Source organism: Cnephaeus nilssonii (assembly GCF_951640355.1).
Source record: "Cnephaeus nilssonii genome assembly, chromosome: 2".
In the NCBI taxonomy this organism is placed as follows: Eukaryota; Metazoa; Chordata; class Mammalia; order Chiroptera; family Vespertilionidae; genus Cnephaeus; species Cnephaeus nilssonii.
This window is the reverse complement of record NC_137073.1, coordinates 71,896,452-71,911,069: the sequence shown is the minus strand read 5'-3', so window position 1 is coordinate 71,911,069 and position 14,618 is coordinate 71,896,452. Positions and strand designations below refer to the sequence as shown.

The 14,618-nt window shown below is 44.9% G+C and overlaps 1 protein-coding gene across 1 annotated transcript in view; it reads right to left on the bottom strand.

Annotated features, from left to right (window-relative positions):
* The window catches only part of SERINC5 (serine incorporator 5), a 98,922-nt gene extending 84,304 nt beyond the window's left edge, over nt 1-14,618 (bottom strand). The window contains exon 1 of the mRNA XM_079793123.1: nt 14,411-14,618. Coding sequence (XP_079649249.1) covers nt 14,411-14,437 — 27 coding nt within the window. The 5' untranslated portion in view covers nt 14,438-14,618. The remainder of the gene's footprint in view (nt 1-14,410) is intronic.

Sequence of the window (14,618 nt, the reverse complement as noted above, 5' to 3'; positions counted from 1 at the left end):
TTTCAAGGCACATGGAACATTCATCAAGAGATATCATATTCTGGACCATAAAACAACAGGCTTAAAAGGAGTTAATATATACATAATGTGTTCTCTGATCATCACAGAAGTAAATTAGAACTCAACAGCAAAAATACTTCTGGAAAATACTCAAAAATATTTAGAACATAACTATACACTTTTAAATAACCCATAGGTCCAAGAAATCACAAAGAAAATTAAGAAAATATTTTGAATAAACAATAAAAATATAGCATATCAAACTATGTGGGATATAAAATATGGCTTTACTTATTTTGGAGAAAAAGAAAGATTTAAAATATGGTCTTAGCTTCTGCCCTAAAAATTCAATAAAAGGACTGATTAAACTCTAAGTAAAAAGGGGGAAATGAAGAGTAGAAAACAACTGACAATTTATTTTTTTTTTATTGAGGTATTATATGTGTACATATCTTACCATTACCACCTACAACTGACAATTTAAAAAACTGTTTCACAAAGTTAATAAAATTAATAAACTCCTAGCTAGAATCAATTAAAAAAGGAAAAAACACACACCCTACCGGGTTTGGCTCAGTGGACAGAGCATCAGCCTGAGGACTGAAGAGTCCCAGGATTGATTCTGGTCAGGGGCACACACCTACCTCCATTGCAGGCCCGATCCCTGGCCCTGGTCAGGAGCAAGCAGGAGGCAACCAATCAATGTGTCTCTTTCACATCGATGTTTCTCTCTATATATCTCTCTTCCTTTCTTCCACTTTCTCTAAAAATCAATAGAGCCCTAGCCGGTTTGGCTCCGTGGATAGAATGTTAGCCTGCAGACTGAAGGGTCCCGGGTTCGACCGGTCAAGGGCACATTCCCAGGTTGCCGGCTTGATCACCAGTGTGGGGAGTGCAGGAGGCAGTCGATCAATGATTCTCTCTCATCATTGATGTTTCTATCTCTTTCTCCCTATCTCTTCCTCTCTAAAATCAATTCAAATACATTTTAAAAATAATAAAAATCAATAGAAAAATATCCTCAGGTGAGGATTAACGGCAACAACAACAAAAAAAGAACACAAATTACTAATATCAGGTATGACTGAGGGGTCATGTATTACATACATTGTTATTTAGAATATAAGTTATCTTGATACAAATCCCTAACAGATTTCTATAAAGGACTTGCATTTAGAAAATCCATTACAGCGCTGGCTGGTGGGCTCGGTTGGTTGGAGTGTCGTCCCATGTGCCAAAAGGTCACGGGTTCCATTCTTGGTCAGGGCACATACCTGGGTTGTGGATTTGATCCCCAATCGGGGTGTGGACGGGTAACATCTGATTGATGTTTCTCTCTCTCTCTCTCCCTCTAAAAATCAATAAAAACATATCCTCGGGTGAGGAGTAAAAAGAAAATCCATGCCCTATCCAGTGGTTAGTGTCAGCCTTCACACCAAAGGGTCGAGGATTCAATTCCTGGTCAAGGGTATGTACCTGGGTTGCAGGTTCAATCCCTGGCCTAGGTCGGGACAAATATGGAAGGCAACCAATCTATGTCTCTCTCACATCGATGTTTCTCTCTCTCTCTCTCTCCCCCTCCCTCAACTCCCTCCCTTTCACTCTCTCTAAAAATCTATGTAAAACATATCCTTGGGTGAGGATTACCAAAAAATAAAATAAAATAAAATAAAATAAAATAAAATAAAATAAAATAAAAATCCATTACATTAACCCCCATCAGGATCATCAAATCAAGCAGGGGATGACATGATGGAACTATACTTTTGCAGAAAGATCAACCTGCTTGGTGGTGTGGAAAAATGATCATGCAGTAAAGGGACTAGAAGGAGGAAAACCGGTTTATAAGATGCACACTTCCATCTTCCTGCCTAGAGAGTCAGCCCTCTCAACACTCCGGCCTTACTTCTAAATCAAACCACGATGGGCAGGAAGTACAGTACTCACAAGGGTAGAGTTTATCATATTAGTTCCTCATAGTCTGTGGTCCATGACTGTCTCACTCTGCTCCATTCCCACCTCCTTCTATGAGTCTCCCAATACTGAAGAATCTGGACGTGAAACCACATTTCCCAGACTCGTGGCTGTTAGGGTCCTGACAATTAGCAACACACACTCTCCTTTAATATTTGGGAGGGGAAAACAAAGATGGGGGCCACCCTCCTGGTGTCTGCTGCCAGGCAAGGACAGGACAGGCATTTGGGGGGGGGGGGCGGGGGGAGGAGGTCCATGTTAAGCCACCAGCTGTGTGGGTGTCAAGAGGCAGTCATGGTGGCCTCAGCAGCTTTGACTTCGAGACTTCTGGATTACTGCTACGGTGGTGTGTTCTTAAACCCAGGAGTCTCCTGATTCTTGCTCCTCTAGTTCTTTTACTTCTTAAACAGCTAATTCCCAACATTAAATTCCCTTCTTCTTAAAATAACTAGAGTGGCCTCAGTTTCCTGCATTTGAACCCTGACACACCTGCAAGGCCACTGAGTGGAGAAAATAAAATGAAATAAACACTGCTAAGAGAGTCAGTTAAAACAGAGCAGGGAAGCTATTAAAGTGGGGCCTGTGAACATCCTGGGCCTCAGTTCTCAGAGCTGCTATTAAGTTGCTGACCTGTTGCTAAACTCAGCTCAAGGCGGAGGCATAAACATCCTGGAACAACTGCTGCATGGACATATATGGGACTCGACTTCCTTCCTGGTAGTTTTCACCTCTCATTTGCATATTACAACTAACCCATCCTTTTTAACCTAGCCAGCAATCCATTTGCATGGAGGAATTGCACTTGCTATTTTTGCCTTTATAAACCTTGTCTTTCTTTGTTCTGTAAGAGCACAATTTAACTTGCTACCTGAATCTGTGCTTCCCAGGTTGCAACTCTTTTTGCTCAAATAAATGATTTATCTTCTTTATTACAGCTTTTCTTCAGTTAACCCCACTTTACAGATAACACCGGGTCTTAATATTGGATTGTCCCTTTCAACAACCACACCTGTTCAGATCCCTCCCTAAAATCAACCCCAAGACATAAATGTACCCCTTTTTAAAAACATATATATATATATATATATATATATATATATATATATATTTTATTGATTTCAGAGAGGAAGGGCAAGGGAGAGATAGAAATATCAATGATGTGAGAGAATCATTGACTGGCTGCCTCTTGCATGCCCCCCACTGGGGATTGAGACCACAATTGGGGGAGGGGGGGCGTATCAAGGCACATTCCCTTGACTGGAATCAAACCTGGGATCCTTCAGTCCGCAGGCTCATGTTCTATCCACTGAGCCAAACCAGCTAGGGCAAATTTCCCCTTTTGATGAACAAAGAAACCAAGGCTCAGAAAACAAGACTGGGAACAGCAGTGAGCGCCCCAACATGGGAGGGGTTCAAACACACCAGATGCACACTTAGGAGGGGCATTATAAAACACATCTAAGCTTCAGATGAGGAGTTAAAAGGGATGCCCTTGAAAGTCTCTGCCAAAAGTTTCTCTGATTCCACAATCTGCCTCAACAATCACCATACAAATAGCAAAACCTGGATCTCTCCAGAACTAGTTTTGCTTCTCCAGAATTTTCCAGATAAGAATAAAATCCCAGGGGATTAGATTCAACAAACTTAAACAGAAAAATGAGGGGTACGGTGGGGTTGAAGGAGGAAGGAAAAAGAAAAAAAATCCAGGGGACAGAGGCTATCTCCAGACTAAATTTTAGCAGGTCCGGGACAGCTAGGAGTAAATGAACTTCAGCCTCCTGCAATTTGGAGACAAAAATGTCCACGCCTCTTCTCCAAATCCCAACAAGGCCTGTCCCAAAGGTGCTCAGCCTGTAGCCTGCTCCTCCTTCACTTTGACAACCTGTCCAGATCCCTCCCTAAAATCAACCCCAAACCACATCCCACAGAACCCCCACATGCTAGTTAAAGATCTCCCCCTGTATTGCCAGTCTTAAAAGATAATAACCTACCCTCCCTGGCCCCAGTTCCTCAGCTCCCCAGTACCCCCCAACCTGCGGCATTGTAGCTTCCGCTCCCTGAAGACCAAGGCTGCCAAACCGCCCCCACCATCCCACCCCCGACCCCTCACCCCCAGGATTCTTGGTCTCCCTCTCGCTAACCTCTCAGTGTCACCTGACAGAGCCAAGTGCTCTCTCTCCCCCAGCTCCCACTCCCCAGCCCCTTTCTCTCCTGGCAGGCTGTACTCTCACTCGATTTTCTCTTTCTTTCTTTCCAACAGGGACTGTCTGCCTGTATATGACTATGTCCCCACTGTTGGTCTTCCCTTTCCATTCTCCAATGGGGTTTGTTTTGTTTTGTTCTGTTTTGTTTTATATCCGGTGTCCTCCGAGGTCTTTCCTGCAGTCACAAAATGCCTTTGAGAAGCTGAGAGAGGGTTAAGGACCTTCTTCCAGAGAAAGGTGTTCCCGGAATACACCCAGGCACGACTGTGCGTGTGCCCTGCAGGGCTGCCTGGAACCCCTGGGGCCCATGCCCAGGCACTCAGCGCTCCCGGGCTCCCCCAGGCAGGCTCATTTACTCCCAGGGGAATGTCTCCTCCCAGGGACACTGCTTCCCTTTCCCAGGCATAAAAGGTCCAAAGCTGAGATACACAGACCTCAGTGGGGTCTGCCAAGAAGTTCTGCCCCAGAAGAAATTTTATATTAAGGAAATCCAGCATCAATTGACTGGTAGCTCCGCAGCATAAAAGTCGGCCTCCTGCTGCCTTTGGATTTTATTATGCTAGGCACCCAATGAATATTCATTAATGGGCATGTCGCTTCAGGGGTTGTTACATGTCTTTTTTTTTCCCAAACAGCAGAAGAAATAAGTTGACAATGTCTTAGGATCTTTATGAATAATGCTACCAAACCAAAGAAAATTCATATTCTTAGAGAATGCTATTTTCATTACTATGGTTACAAAACACTGCCATTGTTTCCGCGACCGCCACCTGAGTTCAATGAGCATGGAGTCAAGAACAAAAGACTGAATTCTTCCCCCATTTTGGTGAATCACACACGCTAAGGATCAGAACATTAGGGGACTCGGTAACATTACTGAGATACAATGAGAACAACAACAACAACAACAAAAAACAGAAAATAAATCCCATAAAGATCTCGTGTAAACAGAAGTCTGATTTTCCACCTCTCCTGATTATCTCTGCACAAATCAGATTTGAGTGTGTTTTTCCCCCTTTTGTTTTGACTAGACAGTTTTCATGGGGGGAGGGGGGAAGGAATGCTGTCTAATTACTATCTAGTGCAACCCTACTTCAAACCCACAAATTGTTTCACAACTTATTCTGTGATAAAAACCCACTCTAAGTTTTTCTGTAACAGCTGCTTTCCTTAAACATTAGCTCAACTGTAATCTCACAAGGCAAACTACATTTGAAAAGCCAAAAGTAAAATCCTGTTTTCTTTAAAATTCAAACAGATGTTTCATGTAATCAAACCAATCCAGTATTTGAATTTCCTACACACACATTACACTGCCTCTCAAATTATGTCCTAAAACATTTTAAAATATCATTTATACGCAAGCTAGGAGATAAGAGGATATCGCCATTAGGAATGTTTTAAAATACATTTAACTCGGGTCACAAAGGTTTACTTTGGACTACCTGGAAAACCTGATCGAGAGGGACAATCAGTGGTTTCGATTTGTAACGATGATAGTGCTCTCGGCATCCAATCTCAACCCTAAATTAGAACTGACAACAGCAATATGTAATGAAAATTTACTAACAGTGCTGCTCAGGGCCCTAAGAGAACACAGGATCTTCATTTATAATTACAAATTAAAATACTGAAAGTAGCTTAGTCAAAGGATAAAATGGAATTGAGTCCAGTGGCTAGTTCTGCTTATGTGGTGGCTTCCTTTTTAATGCCAAATTATCATAGATGACTTTGTCAGAGTAGCCAGCTAGAAAGATATGAGCTGGGGAAGGCAGTTAGGGTTTGGAGGGGATAAGAGGGAGTGGAGACAAGCCAAAATGAGACAATGAAGGCAACAGACCCCTATGTGAGAAGATTTAGAGCCCCTCCAGAATGTAGTCTAACCAGTGGCATAACACCTGGATGAAGGAGACTTACAGCTTGAAGTTTTGTTTGTTTGTTTGTTTGAGAAATAAAGGAGGGGAAGGCTTACTTAGGGACACTCCAGTCTGGCACTTGGTTTGGTTTCGGCCAGCTGAGTTACTCACTCAGTCTATATCTGAGTGTATTCCTTTCCTGCAATAAGTTCTCACCTGCTTTTGCTGCTATTAGTTGTCTCTTGTTTGAATTCATCCTACAAGAAGACAGGAACTAAGGATGCAGAGTACTGTCTCGAGCCAGAGGCAACCCTGACCACCACTGACAAATTGGCCAGGTACTCTCTGAAACACAAGCAGATGATGCCATCACTACAGCTCTGCACAAGCTGAGGCTTCTAAATGAGCTTTACATGAAAACACCCGGGAAACTGAAAAGCTTCCATGGCTCAGAGTTGACTCACTCCTAGATAGTCACTGTCTGTGGGAAATCTACAGGTGATATTTACACAGAAAATGGAGAGCAGCAAGCCTAGGGAAGAGGGCGTTGCCTTTCAGCTCATCAGTGAGAGAGGAGGCTGCCTTCCACTCCCTGCAGGTCGTGCCTCCTCCGCCCTCCCAGCAAAGTCATCCCACTCAGACTTGCTGCAGCCCAAAGCCGTTTGTCGGCTCCCCAGGTCAAGCTATAAAGCAGCCCAAGGAAACAAATCTGAAAAAAAAGCAACCTCTTAAGAACTCTCCACCTAACAGGGCAACTTGCACTTTCAAGGTCAGTGACAGACTCATCCTTCCAACAACCTGAACTTGGCTAACTACACAAAGACCTCTACAAACCACTCTTTCTGCATCGGCACAACAGTTCAACACCAGCCGAGTCACCACCGTGGGAGAGCAACTAGGTGTGCGTTTTACTGCATTTTGCCTGTTTTATAAAAATGAATAGAAAAATAAAAGTGCCAATACTGGTAAGAAGCACAGGACTCAAACTAAATATAACAAAGATGGGCACCTTTATACCGAAGGAAAACAGTGACTCAAACACCATCTAGACTTACACTTTCTGTGTAAGTAACTATAAAGAAAAAGATCAAAGTTGAAATATATTGTTGATGATGCCATTTAAAAGGGGTGGAAGTATGTAACCACTATGCTGTATACCTGAAACTAATGTAAAATAATATTTAATGTCAACTGTAACTGACAAAAATAAAGAGTCACCCTAATGTAAACTATGGGCTTTAGTTAAGCATATATCAATATTGCTTTATCAGCTCTAACAAATGCACCACACTAAAGCAGGAGGATAATAGGAAAACTGTGTGCTAGGGGGTAGGGACAGGAGGTATATGGGAACTGGACTTCTATGCTCAATTTTTCTGTAAACCTAAAACTGCTATAAAAATAAAGTCTTAATTTTTTTTAAAAAAAGGAGGAGGGTATAATTAGTATTTTCTTCATTATTTTTAGCCTTTTGGGGAATGAAACACACAAACCTATTAACACATAAGCCTGTAAACTGACTTTCACACATTAAACTTTATTAACACCTCTGGAGAAATTGGTCATGTTTGAAGGTAGAGGAACTATCTCACTGTAAGCCCAGAAAACATTAATGGTTGTAAAGGATTGGCTAGTGCATGTTAAAAAACTTCCTTGATCATCCCATAAAAATTCAGCAAAAACAGCAGGACTGAATATAGCATCTACAACATAATCCCAATTGTACAAAGTAAGATCATATATATTAAATATAATTGCATTATAACATATAAAACATGGTTCTCTCTGGATGATATGTGATTTTTTTCCCTATGTCCTTCACAAATACCCTAAATTGTTCAAAAAAGCATCAGTCATGGAAAGAGAGAACTTTTTGTTGTGTCCACTCTGAATTCTTTCCAAGAGTGGAAGCAACACATAATATGCTGATGACCTAATATTTCCAATCACTATAAACAAAGAGCTGTAGGGGGAAAGAGTTTGTAACCAAAAACACTGGACAGGGGCTTCAAGGAGGCCACAGTATGTACTCTGTCTAGGGGAGAGGAAATACATACATGCATTAAGCATGGAACACTCCAGTGCTTCAGAGGACCAAGTAGGAGGTGCTGTGCACAGGTCTAAGTGCAAGTTCCAAGAGAACTTTCAAAACAAAGGAAGGACCTTGCTGAGCAAATGCTTCTTGAGGTTGGCCTGAGAAGTAGCGATTTGGGTGTTATAGAGAAGGAAAGTCATTTCAGGGAAAGACTTACTCTTGTGTGGTGTGTAATTTTTAATCTTTAAAGAAGTCTCCATGGATTCTCTGTGTGTGTGTGTATGTGCATAGGCATGTGTGTGTGTGTGTGTGTGTGTGTGTCTATTTTAAGCTACAGTCGAGAGGTGGACAGTTGCCTTGATGAGGAAAACCCATTCCAGCTAACATTTAACAGTAACTCAGGCCACCCTCCAAGCCGTCTCCTACATGAGCTTCAGGTACCTCAAACTTGAATGACCCCAGGGTCTGTTAACCAGTGGAATCTGTGGGAACTCTTGGCACATAGCAACTCCGCCCAAACCCCTGCATGAAGGGACTTGACCAAACTTGGCCTCTAGTAGCCTACGGCTGAATCCCTGAGATGACCCAGCCACCTTTTGCCTTTTGTGTTCTTGTCTGGAAAAGCTCGGAGCTGTCAAAAGAAATTTACTGTTTGTTCTAGTCAACATGTAAGACAGGCCTCCCTTTCTTAAAGCATTTATTAAAAGGGGCTTACAACTGTGAATCCCTCCCTGTCCCTTTGACATGTACAAAATGTATTTCCTACAGTGCAGGAGTGTCTTTCTCAAGAACCCAAAAGCCATGCCTTTGAAATGTAATCATCAAGAGGGTAGGATTAATCTCCCAGTCTCTGTGGAAGGAGAGAATCCTAACTAGCCTGCTAGCAGACACAGCTGGCCTAATCATGTGTACTCTGACCAAGCCTTTGTAACGTCACACTTCCCTAATACTTCTTGCTTGTCCTCTGCACTCCCTCATTCTCTCTTTAAAACTCTCAGTCACCTCCATGGAAATCAAAATGGAGCAAGGCTTTTTCCCCTACTGTCAGGGGTTACAGAATAAAATCTGTTTCAATGCTTTAAAGTCTGGCTTTATTTATCTTGGACAATGGGTAGTCCCAGGTGGCATTTGTGGCTTCGTTAATTAACATAACAAACACTAGAGGCCCAGTGCACAAAATTCGGGTGGGGGTGGGGGGGGGGAGAAGGGCGATCCCTCAGCCCAGCCTGCACCCTCTCCAATCTGGGACCCCTAGGGATCGGGCCTAAACTGGCAGTCGGACATCCCTCTCGCAATCCGGGACCGCTGGCTCCTAACTGCTCACCTGCCTGCCTGCCTGATCGACTCTAACCCCTCTGCCTGCCTTCCTGATCACCCCTAACTGCTCTGCCTGCCTGATTGCCCCTAACCACCTCTGCCTCGCCCAGTCTAAGCCACAGTCTGGCCTCCCTCTGTGGGAGGCGACGTGGCGGATCAGGGGAAGGTGCCGCCCCCATTACCCTGCTGCTGCTGCCACTGCCGGCCTGAGCCTGGGCCCTTCACAGCTGCTGCAGCTTTGTCCGGAAGGACCTCCAGAAGGTCGTCTGGAAGACATCCACCCTAATTAGCATATTACCCTTTTATTAGTATAGATTAGAAATGGGCTTTCATTGGGGAAATCTCAGTGATCAAGTAATATGATCCAACTGGAAATACCTTAGCCTGGGCATTCCTATTCGTACTGAACTGCCTACGAGGGCAGACTGAGTCTTCAGCCTGAGAATGGCACCACAGACTCGATCCATCCATGTGGCCCTGCTGATTGGCAGTCTCAGTCAAGTTCTCCCTACTAGAATGTGTCCCATCTGCCTCAAGTGAATAGGCAACTTGTGTCAGTATAACCAGGAGGGCAAAGGGCTGGGACTTCATGAGGACTCGGGTCAGGCTGCTGCTGCCAATTACGTCTGCATGTGTGGCAGAATTTGGTCTGAGACCTGCTTTCTTTACAACTTGGTCCTGAGAAAGAAGCTAAACTTCATCCACCCATAACTACCGGCAAACACCAATATCTAACAAAACAGCCTAATCACTGTATAAAACTGAGGTAGGTCCACTATTAGCGACAATGAGCAAGTGATACTCATTATCATTTATGTATACCAGTGATGGGCAACCTTGTGAGCTTGGTGTGTCAAACTTCGCCAAAAAACTGAGCATAACTCGGGTAGTGTGTCACTTTGAGGAAAAAACTGACTCCAAGACTCTAGTCGCAAATGTTTCATCCTCAGGAGCAGCAAATGTTTCATCCTCGGCATGCGGCCGCGTGTCATCATAAATGGCTATGCGTGTCAGTGCTGACACGCGTGTCATAGGTTCGCCATCACTGATGTATACTGTAGTAAGAAAAATCAGCATAGTAGTCAAGTGCTCCAACTCTCAGGTGGACCAGTGTTCAAGGCTTTGCTCCACCACCAAAAGTCAGTCAAGTTCATGTCTTTGTCTTGCTGCAAAGGGAGGCCAATTAAAACTTTACCCACCCCTTAGATGTGCTGTGAAGAATGAATGACACAATGTATATAAAAACAGACAGCACACTGCAGGCATGAAATAGACTTAAGCTATTGTTCTTGTTACCATTACTGTTTACACTTGCCTAGAGTAAACCCTGCCAAGCCTTATTCTTGAATTGCCTTGGAAGGTCTATCTAGAATTTCTTAATTACACCTCTCACTTCCCCTCTGACAGTATGTACTGTCATTTTCTGTAGCTAGCTTCCCCCACACTTGCATCCCCTAATTACCCCATAAGTTCCAAGAGAGCAAGCAAGGTCTTTGGTTCAACATCTAGTTCCCTGAGGCCTACCTGGGTGCTGGGTACCCAGAAGGTGTTGAGTGAACTCTCTCCTCTAATGTCTGCTTCCATTAGCATCCATTAACCAAAAGCCTAATCAAAACCTAAGTGTATAGCAAAATCAATGGAAAAATAAGATGAAAAATAAATAAGTAAATAAATAAAGCCAGGCTGGCATGGCTCAGTGGTTGAGCATCAACCTAGGAACCAGGAAGTCATGGTTCGATTCCTGTCAGAGCACATGCCCAGTTTCGGGCTTGATCCCCAGTGTGAAGCATGCAGGAGGCAGCTGATCAATGATTCTCTCTCTCATCATTGATGTTTCTATCTCCCTCTTTCTCCCTTCATCTCTGAAATCAATAAAAATATGTTTTTAAATAAAATAAGATGACCTGAAGACTATCCAGGTACATGTGGATAATGGCCACTAACAAACTAAGATTTGGGGAGTTCCTTACTCTGTGCCAAACCTTGTACTAGAGACTGTTATCACATGAAATCCTCATAACCCTAAGAAGTATTATCACACCCATTCTACAGTTGAGGAAAACTGAGGTTAAAAGAGAATAAATAACAAGTGCAGTCACACCAGCCCTCATTGTTCAGACTTTCCAAATCAAACCCAGACCTGAGTCCAAAGCCCAGGCTCTTTTCTGGGTTACACATTGTTCCTAATGGTCTTCAAAGTCCCCAAAATGTCTATCTCCAAATTCAAATTTCTCTCAACTTAAATATCTAACTGGTGACTTTTTTATTTTTTTTGTTTGGGATATTTAGTTTTTTTAACGGGCATCTCAAATGTAGCAAAGCCCTGGCCAGTATGGCTCAGTTGGTGGGAGCATCATCCCATACACTGAAGGGTGACAGGTTCGATTCCGTAAGGGTGCGTATAGGAGGCAACGGATTGATGTTTCTCTCTCTCTCTTTCCCTTCCTCTCTAAAAATCAAAACAAACAAACAAATAAATAAATAAAAATGTAGCAGAGCCAAAAAAAAAACCAACTGTGGGTTCTCCCTGCCAAATGTCCTCTTGCCTATCAGCCTCCTATTCATCTCAATAAATGACACCATCATCTATCCAATTACTCAGGCCAAAACCGAATCTCTCATTCCCACACCCTGCACTCCCCACCACCTGGGAAGACCACTGAGGGCAGAGGTATTTATCTGGCTCACTGCCACATCTCCAGTTCCTGGCGCATAGCTGGTGCTGCCGTTTTGTGATGTTAAAAGACATATATATTTGGTCTTCATCCCCCATAGGGGAGGCCCAGGACTTGTGAATGGTAGCTGAAATGGGGTGGGGTATGGAAGAGTCCAGACCTGTGGAACTAAGCCTTTAACCTGTGGAATACTAACTCCTAACTCCAGATGGTTAGTGTCAGAATTGAATTGAATTGTTGGACATCCAGTTGGTGTCCAGAGAGTTGAGTAATCAGTTGCCTGGGGTAAGTGGGGACCCTATTTATTTATGTATGTAGGTAGGTATTCATTCATCCATTCATTCATTCATTTTTACTGATTTTTAGAGAGAAAGGGAGAAAGAGAAAAAACATTGATCAGTTGCCTCCCACAGGGGCCCAGAGTGAGAATGGAACCCACAACCTGAGTATGTGTCCTAATGGGGAATCAAACTGCCACCTTTTACTGTAAGGGGGGTGGGAGTGGGGGAAAGGCACTCCAACTAACCCCATACAATTGGTGTCAGAAGTGCTGTGAGTAAGAACAGCTCATAGGTGCTCAAACAAACAACTAAGTTTCTGCTGGTCTCAGTTTTTTAAATGCAAGCTTATCAGTCACTCCATACGAATAAAGTCATAGTGTCATCACCCCTCAGCCTTGAGACCAACCACAGTGATGTCTCAACAGTCCCAAGAAAGCAGAAGGTAACTTCTCTGTGATGAATGGCCAGGATTGGGTTCTTTCCAAAGTCCTGACAGGGGGATTTTAGAAAGAAGTCATTAAATTCTGCCACAATATCAGATATACCAATAATTCTTTTACAGGACCCACTTGAGTACCGGTGGTAATTTTCAGAGCTCTCACTTAGCTACTTGGAGTGACAGAAAGGCTCACGGGGCTTTCAGAGAACTGGTGGAGATGCCCCAAAACATCTGTAATGCAATTACTATTAATGAAAAGTATTGCATCAAATTGGAAAGTATCTCAAAACAACAATTAAAGATTTGCAAAGCTTTCCTGAGATTGAGAACATTCAGAAAATAGCTTTTTCGGGTCCACGTTGGTCTGGGAAGCCCCGGAAAGGTGGGAAGCATCCTCTCTCCCCTTGCCTAACTCAGGGCAAGCCATTACGCCTCACATTTTCTCATCTCTGAAGGCCAGCTTGAATGCATGCCAAGTACAGTATGAAACCTCAGAAACCAAGCCATAACTCCAGTGGCCACTCCAAAGAGGTCGGATTACCTGCAGATTATCTGCCAGTATAGTACAATCAGAAGGTTTCAGAAACCTGTAGCAGTTTAACCTCTCCATCACTTAGGAGCTGGCCTCGGTTGTCAAAAGCTGAGTGTATTAGGAAGCAAGAACATCTCTGACCCTGAATGCCCCCAGAGTTAAGATCCTTTTGTGGAAACACACCATGCTAATAATCAGTATGGGCTGGGAGGAGGCAGATCGACACCGGGAAGGCTTTACCTATTTCCTTTTTTTCTCTAACTGCAGGAATGAGCGAGAAATTAACATTAAAGGGTTAAAACCTATTATTCTGCCGTGATGCACCACTCACCGGTAGGAGACGCCTATTCCAAACGGGCATATGTTTTAAGGCACCAAGAGTTTAACAAATGAGAGTTACAAAACAGGCTGGGGCAAGTTCAGTTTCTACCCGGGATGGGGGAGGCTCTAGCTCTACCCAGGCAGCCGCGGTGGCGCCCCGCCAGGGTTGGGTCGGGAAACGCAGGAGGCAGGGCTTCGGCTTCGCCTTCCCCGCGCCTAGACCTGAGCACTGTGGTTCGGAAACCAGGCTTGGAGACGTTCCCGAAGGTACGGAGCCCATGCTCTAGCCTTGCAAAATGACAGACGCAACCTGCCTGGGCCATAGGACCCGAGTTTTGTGCAGAGCGTGGGAAAGGAGATGTTGCCCCCAACCCCCCGTCTTTTCCTGGGTGAGCCGCGGAACTCATTTGTGTCCTGGGAGGAGATGACACCCGCCAGGAGCAATAGGGATCTTCCACCAAGTCCTGCCCACCTCGCCCCAGCGAAGTCCTTAAGGCCGGACGGGGAGACCTCGGGGGAGACTCTCGGGCTTCCCCGCGTCCCCTTCCCGCCCGCCCGCCGGCGCGACACTGGATTTCCCCCGACTGCCCAGCGCCACGCTCAGGCCCGAGGCAGTAACCCAGGCGGCGCGGGATCGGCCCCGGGCGACCCACCCTCCGCACCCTTTTCCACCTCGGAGCTCGGGTGCACACCCAGGGAAGCCCGCGCGCTGCGCCTAAGCGCCCAGCCCCACCGCGCGATCCGTCGACCCCCGCGCGGCACCCAGCCCCGCTCACCTGGCCCGCACAGCACTGCGCTGACATCGCGGCGGCCGAGGACCACGGGCGCGCTTGCTGGCTCCCGGCTCCCCGCCGACAGTCCTCGCTCCCGCCGGCCTCGAGCGCCCCTCTCCGCACACGCTCAGACCGCCCCCACAGGTAGCCTTGCCCCGGCGGTGCGTCAGGTACGCGGGCCTGGGGGAAAACAACCCGATCCGAAACCCAC